The sequence below is a fragment of the Rutilus rutilus genome (genome assembly GCF_951802725.1).
Source record: "Rutilus rutilus genome assembly, chromosome: 17".
NCBI classification, from domain to species: Eukaryota; Metazoa; Chordata; class Actinopteri; order Cypriniformes; family Leuciscidae; genus Rutilus; species Rutilus rutilus.
This window is the reverse complement of record NC_140230.1, coordinates 24,914,001-24,933,838: the sequence shown is the minus strand read 5'-3', so window position 1 is coordinate 24,933,838 and position 19,838 is coordinate 24,914,001. Positions and strand designations below refer to the sequence as shown.

Here is a 19,838-nt window from a genome sequence, read left to right as displayed (position 1 = left end):
AACCCTGGTACCCATTTCGCCATATTTTTAATATTAAATATTTTTTCATTTTATAAATGTATAACTCATTTTGATGTTTATTTAATGGGAAAATAGAATTTAAATATTTAGTTTAAATATTAGTTTAGTTTAAGTATATATAAATATATATATTAGGACTTCTGAAATGCAAATATAATATTGAGCTGGTCATAAAATAAGTACTTTTATTTAGTTCCTTAATTGGCCGTGCTCTTGCTTTTGCATAAATGATAGTTCAAAAGAGTGTAAATAGTATTTAGTTGAGGCAAGCAGCACCATGCTGACTTTCACTTTCATTCTCAGTGCCTTGGGTGCTTGCAGTTGTTCATTAATGCTTAATTTGACAGAACACTTGTGTTCTCCTTCACAAATGGTGCCAGTGACAATAAAAAAAAAAAAAAAAGGGTCCTGAGCTGGTCATGAATTCGACCTTTTGTTATGGCTTGTCCAATGCCTTGTTGCAAAAGGCCACCAACCAGATTGTCAACGATCCACCAAATCAAAACATAAATAAGTGGTGGCGGACAAATAAACTGCATTTTCCCACACGTAAATTAGTTGTATCTTTAATACAAACATTGGCTGAAAATTTCTGTTGTGTATATGTAGTCCACTCTGTACAATCCACTGAGTTGCAACTGTTTTTTTGTTGTTTTTTTGCCCAGTGGAAAATGCAGATAATTGGTCAATGCATCAATGCAAGTTAATGTTATCTCATAAAGGCTAAATTAAGGGTTGTACTTCATAATGTTCATTATTGAAAAATACGTCAACCCTATTTCACCAAGGTCCATCTTGGAGATTTCTTCCTTACCCCCATGCAAAGATCCATGATAACTAGCTTTAAGCTAACAAATAAAAAAGTTAAATGGATGTAGTTGTCTCATTTTCAATCATGAATACCATGTATTTTGCATGTCATTGGGTACAGGATATCCACTAATTATTTATTCACCAGACTCACAAAATTAAGACGACTTTTAAATGACATTGATATTATTTTGTTTTAGTATTTAAATAGACTTTATGCAATATATATTTATTAGATGTTCAAAGATGGTACACAATGCAAAACAAAAATTACTGAATAAATATTAAGTTGTTGCTCAATAATTGAATAATTGTTATGACCTTGTCATTGAATTGTGTATAGTATTCTGTGTCATTTGAATTTAATAGGTCTTAGAACACAATATTTTTTCCACTGTAACTTTTTAGATGTTTTTTGTTGTCGTTGAATAAATGTTTGCTCAAAGAAGTAGCCATTGTTAGAAGTCATTGATAAAATAAATCGCATAATTTTATGTTTCCTTATTGTTGAAAGCCATAGGCACCATCAGCCTCTCTTCTGAGGGACTGAGAGTTATTTACAGGACCGACTGCTCGCTCTGAATTATCATGCAGGTTGCCTTCATGTCTCCTGAGTGTTAAGGGCAGTGCACCCGTCATTTCTCTGGAGTTTTGCTGTTTTTGTGTAGAAAAACTCTCTCTTTCTCTCTCTGCGGGCCTTGTGTTTAGCCGCCTGGGCCAAGAAGCTCCCGCAGAGTCGTGGCAGTAGCGGGGAGCAGCTGTGCTTGTTCCCTGCTCCCTAACCAGCGTACTTTTATCCAGCTGTCATCTGCAGCCTCTCCCAGCTGCTACCCAGAATGTTAACCCATTTCTGCAGCAGAAAATCAAGCGCACACTGAGACCAGGCCCAGTCCAGGTCTGCGTTTCTCAGAAGCATTGTGAGCCAAGTTGATCGTAGTGACCAATGGTGCCAGTGGTTCTACGATCTATGTAGGCTTGCAATGCTTTTGAGAAACGTTACCCAATCTTCATATAACAGAAGATCCGTGTTCATTTCTCTCAAATAAATTGACTTAAAGTTTAAGTCGAGTTTTCTGCCTTTCTCCATTTTTGGTTGTAGATAACCTACTTTACTATTTAGTGTGTTGACTAGAGATCTGTCAACTTGATTTCTGTCCTGTCTTTTAGCAACAACCTCAAAAATTATCAAGCTCAGAGAGGAATCCGCTGAGTATGTGGACACTCAGAGAGGGAAGAGTCCAGTGAATAGCACACTTATCCCGGTCAAGGGCATCAACAACCTGGGCAACACCTGCTTCTTCAATGCTGTGATGCAGGTAAAGTCTTGTCTGAGAACTCGCATTACTCACTTTACTTTTACTTTTAACTTTTGTTTGTGTCAGTTTTGTGTGTCAGTTTTTCCAAAGGATACAAATAAATAAATAAATTACAACAAATATTAAATGAATATATCTTAAATATTTGTCAAGTTTGTAGTTTTGTTGTTCATTAATAATATTGATAATTCAATTAGTACAATTCTGTTCTGTTGCTTTGATAATATTAAAAGTTATCTTAAATATATTGTCTTCAGTGTCACATGATCCTTCAGAAATCATTCTAAAATGCTGATTTGGAGCTCAAGATACATTTCTTATTATTATATTAATGTTGAAAACAGTGATATTCCTTAATGTTTTTGTGGATGACTTTTGATCAGTTTAATGCATACCTGCTTTGTTTAACATTTAAGTCTGTCTGACATTTTTCTTTTAAATTAGCTTTTTTCTTTTTATCAGGCTCCTATGTTTAGGTTCAGTAATTTCACTTTAATGGCAATGAAAAGGTTATTAGTCAGTTTTTGAAATGCCTTCTTTTAAAAAATGTCACTTTAATCAATTCATTGGTATATTGCTGCAAAACCAGCTAAGTCCATGTGTGAATTATTTATGTATTTATTTGGAAAAACCTCTAAGTCCACCTCTTTGGACAAGACATAGTAAACATTTGCAATATCACTACTGCCACACCACGTCCGTATCATATTCTGGTCCGAGTGCTCATAAGGTTCCCCGGTTCAAATGTGACCTGCGGTCGTTTCCCGATCCCATCATATCTCTCTCCAGTCACTCGTCACTGTCCTTTCTGAAGAGGTATATGAAAGGTATATGGCTCAAAAATATAGTCAAAAAAATAATTCAGACAGCATAACCATAATGACAGCACACTTTGTTGGATAACAACAACCAACAGAAGACAAATAGAAGACTTGATACAATAACTACACTACTATGCTCAAAATAAATACAAATATATTAATATATTATTTAAAATATAATAACCTATAGCCTATACAATATTAAATGTAAATAAATATAAAATTATGATGTATTAAAAATAAATAAAAAAGAATAAATAATAAATAACTATAAAAAGTGTACTGTTAAGTAAGTTGTTCATTAAGAAGTGCATTAAGTCAGTAAACATTAAACTGATGTTAGTCAAATCTTAACAATCCATTGTCATAAAATGTACATTTCTTGTCTAAACTGTTTAAATTTCTAAACATCTTTAGTTCAATCAAAACATCAAAAATCTCTTTAAACAGGGTAAATACTTGCAGTTCGATAATTGAAAGCCAGCTCATACGCACGCCATCATTCATCTTAGAGGCTTTTGCTGGCAAAAGGAAGTAGCTTTTAGAGGTTTCTGCCAACGAACCGGTATATCTGAATGGGCTGAGGCTGGGATTTTGCAGGTTTGAAGCAAAAGTATTTGATGAGTGTATGCTATGTGCGTAGAGCATTCGCTCCATATCGTTAATCTCATTTTTGACGGAGGTGGCTTTTAGCGGCTTTTGCATCTGAAGTCTACACACACACACACACACACACACACACACACACACACACACACACACACACACACACACACACACACACACAGGAGAGTGTGATAACTAACTTTTTCCATTGTTTTGGTTTAGAATCTCTCCCAGACTCACATGCTGAATGACTTAATTCAAGACGTCAAGGAAAAAGGCCATAAGATGAAGATCTGCCCCTCTGCTGAGACTAACTTGGTATGTTCCAACTAAACTGAACTGGACTAGAATAGTCTCTCTCATAATCTCATTCATGTTAGTTTTTAAATATACAGAAAACCTCACTGTTTGTATGTTAGATGTGATATCATTACTATGCTTTCTTGTAGGGGCCACTAACTGTGACATTGCCCAGCCCGGAACCCCTCACCTCAGCCATGTTTCTGTTCCTCCAAAGTATGAAGGAGCCTGGGAAAGGGCCTGTCTCACCCAAGATCCTTTTCAACCAGCTTTGTCAGAAGTATGTCTACACTGCCGCCATTTGTAAATGTGTACTATGAAAGTCTCAAAAAGCTGTGTGGGATAGTGGATCTAATTGTGCTAATTGATTGTCACTGTGTGCCATGCAGTTTCAAGCCTGTTTTGAGCTTAAATGGTTGGTTGGTTCCCTGCTCTCAGGGGTTGATTTTTATGCCGTGTACTGGCTAAACGGTTCACTGGCTGTTGTTTAAATGTTGTTTGAACGTGCTGAATGGTTGGGTGGCTCAGACAGGAGCCTGCCAGGCAGTTGGGTGTCTCTCTGGTGCTTCTGTGATATTAACTCAGGTACTGTGCCTTTATCAGACCTGTGGGTTTGCATATGTGTACATGTGTGTCCTGCTCACCTGGCATCATCTCAGCCTTGAGCACACCAATTCGTTTGAGCATATACACATCACATCACATCACATCAGCCATTACGAATGCATAAAACACGTACAATGCTGTGAAAAAGTAAGTATATCCACATATAGACATTGGCATTTTGCTAATGTTAATAAGTAAAAAGCAATATAATTTGCAAGTACTACTTGGATTGTACATTTTGTAATGTTCTCAGAAAGGACATTTGTTGAAATTGATTATTTTCCAAGCTATTGAAAATTTCACAGCACTTAAAATAAATGGATTTAAAAATAAAGGTTTCAGAACAATCTGTTCTGGCTGGGCCGTCTCAAGAGCTGAGCACAAGATGCTTCAGGACGTCTCAAAGAACTCAAAATTCCCAATTATGTTGAAAAAGTACAAAACTTTCCTGGGGTGTACTTACTTTTTCACATACACTACCATTTAAAAATTTAGGTTCTGTAAGTTTTTCTTTAAATGTTTTTGAAATCTTTTATTCTTGCCAAGGCTGTGTTTATTTGATCAAAAATACAGTAAAAACGAATCATTTATTGCAACAAAGTTTGTTTCCAGAAGAAAATAGCGTCACAGTCCAGCTTAAGTAAGTTCAGTGATGTTTCATTTTGTTGTAAAAAAGTTATTAATTTAGTTCAATTATATGTATAGCCGCTCTGGAGAAAACCGTGATGACATCGTCCAGCTCAGTTCAGTTCTCATATAATGGTGTCAATGCAGGCAGATCAATATTATTGTTGAATATTAAATTAAATGTTACATTTAATGTCCCCAACTAAGCAAGCCGTAAGCCAATGGCAACAAAGGTGAAAAAAGGCGACAGTGGCAAGGAACCAAAACTCCATCAGGTCACTTTTGATCAATTTAATCTGTTTAAAATCCTTGCTAAATAAAATAATTAATTGCTTTCTGAACCCAAACTTTTGAACAGTAGTGCATGTAAAAAAAGTAAGTACACCCCATGAAAGTTCTGTACTTTTTATTTTTACATATTTATGTTTTGCAGGTACAGCTAACATTTTTCAACAACCGTACATATGGTGTCTGCAGATATGAATTTTTTTTTTTTTTTTTTAAAGCTCAAATATTGACTATTTATCCACACTTTATTGGGGTTGACTGATCATTTTTGCAAAATTGTCACCCTCTCTAGTCACACAAGTCTGGTGTCTAACATGTGAAAGCATTAAAACACTGATTCTCTCTGCCTCGCATACACCTTTAATTTCGCTCTCTGCACAGCAGACCCACATTCACACACTTTCAGCACTACAGAGCAGCAGCTCGTTGGGTCAAGTGAAGGCCTTCTGTGCTGCACAGTTTATGTGTGTGTGCGCTTGTGCGTTCCAACATGTCCTTGACAGGAAATATCCTGTTTGTTTAATGCGTTTGTTGACTGGCTAACTGTGGGTCACAGCTGCTGGTCTAATGGAGTACTTGAACTACTGCGCCATCTTGAACACCATCTTGTACATTTGCGATGTTGGACAATGTGGCAGAATGGCATCTTTTGAGACATTGTGCTTTAAAGGACAGTATTTTTGAAGGTGGGATGAACACCAACCATTAAATGGGTGAAGAACAAGTAGTGTGTGTGTTACACAGCTGAGTGCTGTTGGCATGGTTGGTCGAGGGCCAGGTCACACTGCCAGCTGGACAGATAAGCAGCACCAGCGCCAACAGCGGTCCAAAGAGCAGTGAGCAGCCTTCCCTGCTCACCACACACTGCTCCTGGTGCTACTGAGGGTCCCAGCCTGAAACATGGCCTTATCTTCTGTTTTCTGTAACTATATTTGAATTTTGTATCGTAATCAGCTCTCAAACCCTTTGCATATTTCATGTTGAGGTGGAATGGTACTTATTTTATGTCTGTTAGCACAGAGATTCAAGCATGTACCGGTTTGAAATGCAGCACTTTTAATGATGTTCTGGGTGTGAGTGGTGGAATAATAGACTCTAGTCACACTGGCTGCGATTGTTTTTTTGTTTTTTTTATCTTCATGTCTTAAATTCTCTCCATTGTTACTAATTTTATGGGGTTCAAAACTGAGCCGGTTACAGGTTGCTTTCTCAAACGGTTTCACCTTTATTAGCGTTAGTTTTGCTCTATTTCAAAAGAGCTAGAAAATCAGATTGTGTTTTTAATTTATTCCCTGTTGTTTGTTATATTTCTAGATGATCTGCGACAGAATTCGTGTTCCTTACATTTAGTTCTTGTCTATATGTGTAGGATAATGTACCGTTAGACAGTTTTTATTACAAATAAACCCAGAAAGGTGGTTGATCAGGTTATTGTCAGTTTATTTGATTGTTTAAAATGATTTAAAATAAGGTAAAACTAGCTATTTCTCATTTTAGTTCATACTCTCAACAACTGTTTTATTTTTTTCTTTGAAAAAACAGGGTTCCAATGTTCTTGGAAAACCTGAATTTATGAAGTCAATTTTATGTTCATCAATTGTCAAAATCAGAACAGATCGGTTGCATAGAACTGTTTGTTGTGTATGTTTTGTGCTCAATGTAAAATGGGAGTGTTTTATATTCGACTGATGTAGTATGCTTGTGTGTGCATGTGTGCTGGGGCTGCCTGGCGTCTGGTACTAACTCATCCGCTGTTAATTGTGTTAGTGGTTACAGCTGTCCGTCTGTGACAGGGCCATATTGGGCATACCGCTACAGGCTCCTTCAGCCTTCTCTTCCAGTGGAATGAGCTTCCAGAACATTCTCGGTCTCTCTCCCACCTCTCCTACTGGAGCCCATCTCACCCGTCAGCTTCCCTCCAGAACTCATTCACTCTGTTCTGCTGCTTATGCTGAGCTATACCAGCATTTTCGGCTTACTGTTTGGCAGATGCAGATATCTAGAGACATTTTAAAATTGCTTCTGCATATTTGTTTTTGGACACTTAAACATAAAAATAATCTGTATTGGTATCAATCAAAAACAGTTATATTAGTGAATATCTAATATACATAAACAGTGGGGTTCAAAATCAAATTATATTATTACAAATGATGATAATTATTAAATTATTACAACTTATTCCTGTGATGCCAAATCTGAATTCTCAGCAGCCATTACGCCAGTCTTTAGTGTCACATGATCCTTCAGAAATCATTCTAATATACAGATTTTTTTTTTTTATCATCAATGTTGAAAATAGTTGTGCTGCTTAATACTTTTGTGGAAACTCAACTGTATTTTGTATGTTTTTTTTTTTAGGATTCTTTGATGAATAGAAAGTTCAAAAGAACGATATTTAACAATGTAAAAGTATTTTTTGTTACTTCCGATTAATTTAATGCGCCAAACCTTTTAACTAAAATGTTTTTTGTTTTTCTTAATGAGTTTATCAGATTAATATATTAGAATGGTGGTGCAGAGAGAAACAGAGAAAGAGGAGGAAGAAGGCTGTGTGTCCAGACCCCCTGCTCATGACCTGTGTTAGAAGCAGGTGGCTGGACGCTCTTAAACACACTCCAGTCAGATCCAAACAGAACGTCAGACCTCATCAGCCCATGGTAGAGGCGTTCCAGACTGCCTGACCATCCGTACTGCTCGTCCTGCCATTCACCTAGCCTGCCCTCACACACACACACACACACACACACACACACACACACACACACACACACACACACACACACACAGTGCTTGCAAGCTTAGCAGGTAATAGCAAAATGCATTGAGCATCTGGACAGCCTCAGGCGTCCTAACCTGATCCAACACTTTGACTTGCCCCTTTATCCTTGGGTTCATCACCAGACCAAATGGCCTTCCCATCATCTTGACCAGCTATCCAGCCTCACTGCTCAACAGGTTGATGCAGGGCTGGCTCCAGCTGCCCATATGTTCTCCACAGCTGGCCCACATCTGGCCTGGGTTGCCCAGCAGAGAGTCTAAAGAGATGTTTTTCCATTCGATTTACCTCTGGGTTAGCTGGGAGGAAGGACAAACATCCCCACTTTGCCACTGTCCTCCAGTCTGGCATATTTAGGGTGGTCTTGTCTGGTTCTGTTCTGTAATTTCAGTTATTTTGAACATGTGGCATTAAATGTGTTTGAAGGACACCAAAATATGGCAAGTGTTTAGAGATGCTCCGAAATGTATGCTGCCGTAAATTTTTGTTCATAAATGCCATAAATTCTTGTTGTCGGTTTTAGAAAATATGCGGAAAATCTTGGCTGAAAATTACAGTAAAGAACTCTAATGGCAAATACTGGTTTATGAGGATGTTTTTTTAGAAAGAGCTTATGTTTTCAGTTGATCTTTGTTAAAAATGGTTTGTTTAAAAGCAGTATCACATTGATCAACATTTACATGCAGAATTACATTGGTTTAGGTGCCTTGCTCAAGGCCAAGGGCACCTCAGTCGTTTCCTGACGGTATTGAGAATCGAACACGCGACCTTCAGGTTAGTTCTATTTTTGGTTCAATTTAGTGAGAATAATTTTTTGCCTTGAGATTTAGTAGAATCAGAGAACTAGTTAATGAATACTTTGAATACTTTTATATATCAGGTAGCATATGAAAGTATATGCGTGGCTGCATTTGTGTGACCGACCTCAGCTGGTTAAATGATGAAATGAAAAGTGAATGAAAGTTGTCAGGGAAAAATAACAGCTGCCTCTAAGGTCCTGAAACCTGTCAAGAGACCTCATGTAGCAGAGAAAAGGCCTTGAGAGAAAATTATGTCCATTCTTCTCTCGTCTTTACTCATCTATATGCTGCTGATTGCTTTTTGTGTGTGGCTAATTGGTGTTTGCGTGGCTTTGGCTCCTTTTGTCCCTTTGGATGTATTTACACTTGTGCGAATGTGTTTGTGTGACAGGAAATCTCATTCTGTGCCTCTCTCTGTGTGTGTGTGTGTGTGTGTGTGTGTGTGCAGGGCCCCTCGCTTTAAGGGTTACCAGCAACAGGACAGTCAGGAATTGCTGCACTACCTCCTGGACTCTATGAGAGTGGAGGAGACAAAGGTGAGTGTGTGATTTAGTTTTTCTTACACATGGTATGAAAATCAGACCATTTAGAGCTGGCAGAAATGTGCATCATCTTCTGTTCACCATTTGTGATTTCACTATGAGGGGAAGGTTAAAAATCCTTTCCTTGCTCCATATCCAGATTAATTATTTAAAAATGCATTAAAATTAAATTAAAAGAAAAATAATAATAATGAAATAAAGTATTAAAATATATTTTTTAAGTTGGTATTTGGCTGATCTAAATATAAAAACAGGTGAGTAGGCGGTCCCTAGCTTTTGTTTAAAGATTGAGCATTTAAACTACTAGTGCATTGTGGTCAAGTTCTAGAATTTTCGTCCTGATTCAATTGAAGTGCTTAAAAATGTATGTTAATACCAGGTCTATAGGGGGTCTTGTTCTCAGCGTTATGCCCTCAGTCCTCCTCAGTGCATATATAAACAATACCAGTCACTGCAAAGGGCTACTTTTGCATACTGACATTGAAACATTGACCGCTCGTGAGCAGATGCATAGTAGATTGATAGGGTGCTTCTTGTAGAACGATACAGCTTGTGGGTCTCTTAATACGGACGTGCCAGGGGCCAAGACCCACACAACCCCACCAGTGGCCCTAACTGCTCTAAGAAAGCGGGTGCAGCATTGGGCGATGAGCCCCAGGGCCAGCCAGGCCCATTCAGACTTGTGAATGTGGACAGTTGTGCCACTTAGGAACCTTGCAAGTGGCGCGACTGGCCTCATTGTGCATCCTGGGAAACAGTCAGCTGCTTGTTGAGGCTTTGTGATGTAGGTCCGTCTCCACCTCCCTCCCTCCACACTTTGGGGCTGCAGAGGGGGAGAACACAGGAAACAATCTGGTTTAAATGTTCCTCATTACTGATGGGCGTTATATCGAGTTTGTACAATATATTGATATATAAACGAAATAGGATAAGGCAATACTGTTTATATCAATATACAGTAGTTTGATAATACGAGTGCATCTGAAAAATAGCGGAGGACACAGATTGAGCTGCTCCATGGGAAGTGCATAATCCAATTTGTCCTAAACATGAGACTAAAGGGTTGATATTAAAGGGTTAGTTCACCCAAAAATGAAAATTCTGTCATTACTCACCCTCGTTTCGTTCCAAACCATAAGCACACAAAAAGTATTCTAGTCACTTCAAGTTAATGTTGAACCACTGTAGTTTTTTTTATATTTTAATGACATCTTTACTACCTTTCTGGGCCTTGAAAGTTGTAATTGCGTTACTGTTTATAGTAGATCAGAAAGCTCTCAGATTTGGATTTCATCAAAAATATCTTAATTTGTGTTTCCGAAGATGAACAAAGGTCTTACGTGTTTTGAACGACATGTGCGTGAGTATTTTATGACAGAATTTTCATTTTTGGGTGAACTAACCCTTTAAGCGCTTCAAAATAACTTGTAAGATATAGGTAACGCTTGTAGTTTAACACGGTTGCCCCATCAGATGCTCTAACAGATACTTGCGCTGTTTAATGCATTTGAGATGTGGTGTTTTCCTCAGTGCATATCTTACATTTCACAAGTATATTCTCCATCTGTAAATGTTAGAAGGCCATGCAAATATTTCCATTTTGCTGCCAGGAGTGGATGAGCCTTGTGTAAAAGAGTAATCATCAAATGTAGGCTAATATAATTATAATTATTAATCTCAGATGAGAGAATGTGTGTTCTTCTTACCAGTTAATTTTTTATTTTTTTTGCTGGTTTAAAAAGCATTATATTTCGTTTTAGATTGTAAAAGTTGTTGTTACAATGTAAAGTTGTTGTTACAATGGTAGAATGTAATGTCATTTTTGCACATAATATATAGTGGTTACATTCACTATATTTGTTTTTATACCCTTCAATATGAACATTGTTTTTAGGACAACACTGAGCAGGATGTGAAATAAATAAATTTTAAAAAAGGGATTTTTTTTCTAACCAAATAGAAAAAAGTAGAAAAAAAGAGATTTATATTGTATATTGCTATTCAGACAAAAAATACTGAGGTATGATTTTGGGTTTTTTTTTTTTGTCCATATCGCCCAGCCCTATACCTCGTTATAATGTACTTCAGTAAATTTACAGACAGCTTGTATTTCAATATATACGCATAACTTTTAAGATATAACAAATAAAAAAAATATTTATACATTAACTATTCAAAAGTTTAGGGTCAGTAAGATTTATTTTAATGAAAGAAATGAATACTTTTATTCAGCAAGGAAGCATGACGTTGATCAAATGTTACAGTATAAAATTCTTTAATGTTATGAAAGACTCATACTGTATTTCAAATAAATGCTGGTCTTACTTAATTGTCTATTCATCAAAGAATCCTAAAAAAAATGTATCACTGTTTCCACAAAATATCAAGCAGCACAGCCGGTTTCAACGTTTTCCATTGATAATAGTTAAAAATGTTACTTGAGCAGCAAATCAGCATATTAGAATGATTTCTGAAGTGACATGGAAGACAATTCATAGACATAAATTACATTTTAAAATATATTTAAATAGAAAACAATTAAATTGTTGTAGTATTTCATAATATTGAAGTTTTTACTGTATTTTTGATAATAATCTGGTGAGGTGACTTCTAAAAAAAAAACTATATGTACTGTATATATTATATATAATAGTTATGTGCTTATTTTTTTGCTTAAAATAAAATTTCAAAAATAGTTGGGGCTACGATCAAGATCATTGTGATTTTGATCGATTGTTTTATAGACGCAAGCTACAAAATGCTTTGATTCGTGTCTTAGCTACGGTGTAACAGTGCTGAGACCCCTTAAGCCAGTCACTAAACATGGACACCACAATATTTATGTCGATTAGCCAATAGGATCATTGCTCACAATATGCTAATTAACATCAATGAATTATCACCAATTAGCTGTTGAATAAAAATGCTAAGAAAGGGGCCGTTTAAGTGAGCGCAACTTCTCAAGAGTGTGTGGTGGCCTAGTTATTTTAGGATATGTGTGTGTTTGTGTGATTAATTAGTGTGTGTTGTAGCGGGGTCCGACACAGATGGGGGGTTTGGGGGGGTTGACTGACTGAAGGAAAGGGATTAACCAGGCTTTTGACCTAAATAGGCAGTCCTGAGCGTGGGGACGGGACAATGGGGGAGACTGGTTGAGCCCCACAGACATCGCCACCACGGCCAATTATCTATTGATTGGTGCTTTACTGTGACTGTGTCTTCTAACAGCTCTCTCACCAACACAGTCACTGACCATGTCACCTCTCATTAAGAGCACAGCGACACTCGCCTTCAAAAGTCTTTATGCCCACACATACATGGGATATACAATGCATGTGCCGTGTAAATATGTGAAGCACACATTTACTTTTCACCATGTGCACGTGTTCATGGCCTTGCGATTCCTTTAGTTAATTTACCGCAACAAAAACCTGAGAAAAAAAAAAAGAAAACATCCAAGGGTAAACCGGTTTAAAGTCTGAGGGGGAAACGGCCATGTCTTATTTGATTGTTTATCGATTGACAAATACAGAACATGTTTCACACATAAATAAAATGTTGACAGTTTTTTTTTTTTTTTAATTGAAATGTCAATTTTTCATTATTAAAAGACACAAACGTCTTTACTGTGCCTCTATTATTGAAAATGATAAAAGGAGCTTTTTGTGACAGCAACTGTTTGAGCTTCGCTATCTAACAAAGTGGCATCACATTGTGTTTACATTGACAGCGCATTAAAGCAGGCATCCTCAAAGCCTTTAACAACCCCACGGAGAAGACAGCTGATGAGGAGACAAAACGACAAGTGAAGGGTGCTCCACCTCTGCTTCTGTCACCTGCTTTTTACATCACTCAGAACAATATTGCCATCTAGTGACAGCTTGCATTCACAAGCTTCTAGAAATAATGGCACAATTTACATTTAAATTATCACTTAAAAAAAAGATCTATTATTTGTGTTCTGCTTAATATACATATTTGAGTTGTATGTGTGTATAATTTTTGCTTGTTTTCTTGTTCTACAGCTTATGGAAAGGAAGGAGTGAAAATGAATTTTGTAGATCGGATTTTTGTCGGAGAGCTAACCAGCACAATAATGTGTGAAGAGTGTGAACATGTGAGCATTTCTCATTTGTAATGTACAATGTCCAGATACAAGGATTATATAATATTGATAAATTAATTAAAAAAAAAAAAAAAAATATATATATATATATATATCTATATATACACACACACACACACACACACACACACACACACATGTATATATGTGTGTGTGTGTATATATATGTATATGTATGTATGTATGTATGTATGTATGTTATTTATATATATTCATTGTGTGTTATAATATTTTATCATATTTTTATTTTATTAATAGATCTAGTATTTATTTAAATAATACAGTGAAAAAGGGACTGCTTTAAGACAAATCATATGGGATACATTTTAGAGTCTCTCTGAATACCACAATATATAACATGTTTATATGCTTCACTCCTAGATTTCCACAGTAAAGGAAGCCTTCATTGACATTTCCCTTCCCATCATAGAGGAAAGGGTAAGAACAGCCTTAATTTGTCATTCCACAATTGTAAAACATTTTTTTCTTTCTTTATTGTATTTCTATTTCTTTTGAGGGTTTGTCTATTTTCTTGCCCAGATCTCTAAGCCCACAAACGCTGGTAGACTGGGGAAAAGTGGGCGGGAGCAAGACGGTCTGGTCTCTCATGATGACTCGTCAGCTGCCCACTCACAAGCCAATCGAAACAGCAGGAGGTTGAGCGGACAGGTTGGTGGATCCATTATTATAAGAGAAGCATTATATAGTTCTTATACACTATCATTCAAACGTTTGTAGTCTGTAAGATTTTGTTTTTGAAAGAAGTCTCTTATGCTCACCAAGGCTGTATTTATTTATCAGAATTTCAGTTTAAAAAAAGTATTTTGTAAAATAATATTGTAATTTAAAATAACTATTTCCCATTGGAATGTATTTTTAATTTAATTTATTCCTGTAATGGCAAAACGGATATTTCATCAGTCTTTAGTGTCACATGATCCTTCAGAAACATTCTAATATGCTGATTTGGTGCTCAAGGAACATCTCATATTATTATCTTTCTTTGATGAATAGCAAAAGAACAGCATTTATTTAAAATAGAAATTTTACTGTCACTTTTGATCAGTTTAATGCATCCTTGCTCAATAAACATATTCATGTCTTTAAAAAAAAAAAACGTACTGACCCTAAACGTTTGAATGGTAATTTACGTGCTTCCTAGCATCCTTGTTTTTAATGTGACTTTATATGTGTGTGTATGTGATCAGAAGCTACAGGGTCGCCATTCATCCACTTCTCACGATGAGAGAGGCGCAGACTCGGTTTCTAGCCGACAAGAGGAGGATCTCTGTGTGGCTGGTCGTGGTCTGGCAAGTTACCGGGCGGATACGATGGGCAGCCAATCAGACTGCAGTGAGAAAGACTCCAACCTTCTGGACAGCAGTAATGATGCAGACAGCGAGGCCTCTGAGAGCGAATGGTCTCCTCGAATCCCATCTGTATCCGGTCATAGTAGCACATCAGATAAAGTCTTAACCACCACGACTGCAACCACAACGGCACACAATCCAAGTCTAAAACCTAACCTGAGTACAAGCCACACTCCCTTAGCCCCCATTAGACCTCAGCAGGGCGGCGCTGTAGAGCAGCTTGTCAGTGCTGTGTCCAAGCTGGGCCTAGTGCACACTTCCACCGACACTCTGCCGGTCAGCCTGAGCCCAGAGGAACCAACTGAAATCCGGGAGAGAGACCGTCAACACCACCAAGGGGCCTTCCAAGCCCTCTGTCACAGCTACACCCCCAGCTCTAAAGAGTGCTCGGTACAGTCCTGTCTGCATCAGTTCACCTCTGTTGAGCTGCTCATGGGCAACAACAAACTGCTTTGTGAAAACTGCACTGAATGGAGGCAGAGACAGATGAAGAGGAGTGGTGTGTATTCTCACAGAACTATTCTCATAGCAATAGTAACTGTTTTCAACATTGATAATACCAAATAGATTAGAGGACCAATAGACCAAAATTGATAGAGGACCAAATCAGCATATTAGAATACTAAAAAATATAGTACAATAGAAAAGTTATTTTAAATTGTAATAATATTTCACAATATTACTGTTTTACTGTATTTTTGCTCAAATAAATGCAGCCTTGGTGTGCATGACACTTAAAAAAAATAAAAAAATAAATAAAATTTTTGAAATGTAGTGTATGAAATATATGTAAAGATATACTATTCACCAGTATATCAAACAAACATTTGGCCATGTTCATAAAACATGGGCCAAACAAAGTTTGATCTGGCAATTAATGGACAATTAATGCTCAGAAACTGACTCTGCTTGTGATTTATGAGGGCTAAAATGTAGCTGTTTTAAATATTAAACATTCTAAGTTGTTGTTTTTTTTGGCCCAACTATCTGCTTGCCATCGTGTTAAGCATGGCAATTTCTGTCATCAATTTCTGCCTATTCATTCATTAAAAAAATGCCTTGTTCCCTCCTTATGCTTTCTGTGGTGTAGTCAAGATTCAGAATTAACACTTTATGGGTGGTAAGATATATTTATGGCTGGTAAATTTGTCAAAAAGCTTGAGTGTGTAGTTCTCCTTAACACCATTTGTTGCCTGTCACTTGTTTTATATGTATGTTTCAGATAAGAAGGCTGAGAAAGTGTACACCAGTGCCCGTAAACAGATGCTCATCTCTGCGCTTCCTCCGGTGGTCACTCTTCACCTCAAACGCTTTCACCAGGTATTTCACTCATAGAACTTGCACTCGTCATTTGTGTTGCATAAGTAAATTTGTGTGTCATTTGAGCCAGAAATTTAACAGAGCATACTTTAGAAAAAATAAATAAATCTGTAATCATGTTTTTCCGAGCAAGGTTATGTTATGTGCTGCTTTGTGTGCCGATGCAGTGATTGAGCTGTCTTCACTTTCGCAGGCCGGGATGAATCTGAGGAAAGTTAATAGACATGTGGACTTTCCTCTTACGCTGGACCTGGCTCCTTTCTGCTCTGCCAATTGTAAGGTACTGATCGGAGTTCTACATAAAGATCAGTGATTTATGAATCTGCGCAGTTCTTTAACGTGTAAGTGTGCGGTATTAATTTAGTATTTATGCATGTGGCAGAACCTTGGGGCAGGAGAGCGTGTGCTTTACAGCTTGTATGGCATTGTGGAACACAGCGGATCGATGCGAGGTGGGCACTACGCGGCCTATGTGAAGGTCCGCACGCCTCAGCGTAAACCTGAGCAGCGCAGGAACCAGTCAGGTACAATGCCTCCAAGGCAGTATATAGTTTCCATGTGTGCGTCAATATGTTTTCTTCGCAGCTGGTTCTGAAAGGCCTGAATAACCTGTGGGGAAACAAAGGGTTGATTTTATCCTGGCATTGGTCCCCCATTCACCACAACCTTGAAGATGCAGCTTGTTCAGTAAAGGCCAATCGGATTTTTTTTGTTGTTGTCGATATATAGATTCGTTCTTCTCTACTCAATACTCAAGGAAAGAGCCTGCCTTTCAGCAGCATTTGGAATAGAGAGTGAAAAGAGTGTGTACCCTCAGTAGTTAACTTTTGTATTGCACAAATTCAAGCTGAATTGCTGTAATGAAGGTACAAGGTGAGAGTGCAAGACTCTTCGAAAGGCAGCAGGGCAAATACATTTTGCCCTTGTGTCTCCATGCTTTTTTTCCAGTCGTTCTTGTGTTTGCGTTTTTAGAACCAGAAAAGACAAAAGTGAATAAAGAGGGTCAAATCTGCAGGGATGTGTTTATAACTCCTGAAGTATCACATTGTGTTCGAAATGTGACATTTTATTAGAATGGGTTCAGGTGATGATTGTTTGGGTCTATTCAAATTAAAGGTTATTCTGAGATTGATTGTCAAAAACTGATGAACAAATATGGTAATCTGATGATTTGCACTTAAAGACTAAATGATTGATTTCAAATATAACGTTAAATGGCTATAAATCAAAGAAAAAACGAACATTTAATAAAATATTTAATTTATTTTAAATGCACATACATTTTCATTTCAATGTTTACAAATTTTAACATTAGGTGCGATTAAAAACTGCAATTAATTCTTTTTTATTTAATTCACAGCCTATTTTTTTTATCTTCACTTGGTTGTGTTTCACTGTTTAATAATAACACTGATCATTAGTAGCGCAATCTGGATGTGTTTTTGATGTTCAGCCTCATCTCAGCCACTTTGTGTTCCTCTGAATACCAACATCTCTGTATGTTTTTTAGGTTCCAGAGAGGCCAGTTCAGCCCCACAAGGCCAGTGGGTGTATGTTAGCGACACCAGCGTACAGACTGTACCGGAGTCCAGAGTGCTGAACTCTCAAGCTTATTTACTTTTCTACGAAGAACTGCTATAGAGCCGTGCGGCCGCGTGAATGCGACACGATCCAGATGAATGCAACAGGCAATATCAGCTCAGTCAACTGCGAGCACTTACTGCATGCCTATATCCTTTTATTTGAATGTAGTAGGATTCCATATACTAAAAGCTTGGACTTTTGACTCATTCATTACTCAAGGTTATCTGAATTCAAATTGGGAGCCATTATTATTGATGTAAAATAATATTCTGAAATTTAAGTTATTTATATTTTACAGCTAATATTTGAGTTTAACATTTGTGTGTGTGTGTGTGTGTGTGTGTTCATTTTGCTGGAGAAATTGCCAAAGAGTAATTTAGGGTAAAAATATGTATAGAATATATTATATGAGAGGGAGGATTGTGCCAAAAGAGTCTATAACCTTTGTTGTGAAAGGGAAACTCGGCACAATATGCAGCTGTTGCTTTCAAAGCCGTTTAAACTGCACTGGATCACACAAGCTATTCACTGCACAAACATAATGTCATGATTTGTTAGGAGGCAATATTACATTCACAAGGCTGATTGACAACAATATAATAAATTGCAATTTGTTGATTTTCATTCATTTATTATTTTTGTTAGCACATTTAACTTTGATTTGCTTGGTCAAGACTAATTGTTCATGTTTTTTTTTAACGTATCAATAGTTAGACAGAGTGGGCCCTGCTGTAAGGTTTTATGAATTTACAACTGAGATGTAACGTATTTCTCAATATCTAATGGTTAAGGAGTTGGTAGAATATTCCTGGACTTTGCCTCATGCCTAACTAAATATGAATAGAAAACAGTTTTTTATATTATTATTATTTTTCACCACACGACTACATCAGATCAGTGCCTACAGTTTATGAAGGCTGAGATTGTTTGTGCATGCCTTTAGCAAAGTATTAAATTCATATAAGAGTATAAAGAGAATGATTTGTGTATATACCGAATTAGAATTATACATAATTGTATGTAAAAAATGAATCATGTTCAATACTATTTATTCTGTTTCCTGGGCAGATATTGTAACACCATAGATTTGTGTGGTGTGCAAGGCTTCAGGGTTCCTCAAGCTGTTCTTTTGCTTGAATTTTGTGAATATAATCTAGTATAAATCGTTTCAAATAATTTAAATACATTTAGTTGACAAAAACCTTTGAGTGGGCTGAACTGTTTTGTGATTTTATGGGCGTCTTCTCTCTATCTCTCTCTCTCTATCTCTCTATGTTGTCGACCATTAATCTCCACTGTCGCCACAAATTCCAGGATGCCATTTTCACTGTCCACGGCTGCGATGCGGCATGACGGGTGAAAAGCCGTGCTGTTTTAGACCATGTCGCTGACTGGTGAAGAGGAGGTGGGTGTGGAATGCAGAAAAGGGCAACGTCCGAAACGATCCCGTCCTCCTGCCTTCCTCCTCTCCTCATTCTGTGACATTCAGATCAAGCTGTTAGACAGTTATCAGTTACAACCGAGTGTAAAGACACCAACAAGAGTGCGCAATCTTTTTGAAGCGTGTGTCTATTTTTAAAGCAGTGCTCTGGTTCTGGGACATTGTGCCGGTGATTTAATGTGAGTTAATGATAGGATGTGTTCCCTCAGTCTGAACTGACAGAGAAACCTGATCTGGGAGACGGGTGGAGATGCTTTTGCTTTCAAAAGAACCCGCTGAATGTGAAGACATGTCAGGTTGGGAAAGGGTTTTTGCTTTTCTTCATACCTTCAGGGCAGACATAACAAGTGGTTAGAGATGATGCTTGTTATCTTTTTTTGACCCAGCTGTGTTTCTGGTTTACTCAACGACATGTAACCTCTTCTGTCATTCTTGCAAATGCAGCTCTGTCTGTTTGGGGTGGCAGCACAGTGTTACACTT

The 19,838-nt window shown here is 37.3% G+C and overlaps 2 protein-coding genes across 2 annotated transcripts in view; one reads left to right on the top strand and one right to left on the bottom strand.

Moving 5' to 3' along the window:
• cnr2 (cannabinoid receptor 2) overlaps window positions 1–5,534 on the bottom strand; it is a 302,290-nt gene extending 296,756 nt beyond the window's left edge. Inside the window, exon 1 of the mRNA XM_084385779.1 lies at window positions 5,528–5,534. The gene's annotated coding sequence lies outside the window, so the exon portion shown is untranslated. The remainder of the gene's footprint in view (window positions 1–5,527) is intronic.
• The window catches only part of usp45 (ubiquitin specific peptidase 45), a 33,801-nt gene extending 15,261 nt beyond the window's left edge, over window positions 1–18,540 (top strand). Inside the window, exons 6-18 of the mRNA XM_084385776.1 lie at window positions 1,999–2,147; window positions 3,797–3,892; window positions 4,024–4,154; window positions 9,423–9,510; window positions 13,247–13,328; window positions 13,542–13,633; window positions 14,024–14,080; window positions 14,183–14,311; window positions 14,851–15,511; window positions 16,235–16,332; window positions 16,526–16,612; window positions 16,715–16,856; window positions 17,843–18,540. Of these exons, the coding sequence (XP_084241902.1) occupies window positions 1,999–2,147; window positions 3,797–3,892; window positions 4,024–4,154; window positions 9,423–9,510; window positions 13,247–13,328; window positions 13,542–13,633; window positions 14,024–14,080; window positions 14,183–14,311; window positions 14,851–15,511; window positions 16,235–16,332; window positions 16,526–16,612; window positions 16,715–16,856; window positions 17,843–17,973 (1,943 nt within the window). The 3' untranslated portion in view covers window positions 17,974–18,540. The remainder of the gene's footprint in view (window positions 1–1,998; window positions 2,148–3,796; window positions 3,893–4,023; window positions 4,155–9,422; window positions 9,511–13,246; window positions 13,329–13,541; window positions 13,634–14,023; window positions 14,081–14,182; window positions 14,312–14,850; window positions 15,512–16,234; window positions 16,333–16,525; window positions 16,613–16,714; window positions 16,857–17,842) is intronic.
• Window positions 18,541–19,838: the final 1,298 nt, after the last annotated feature.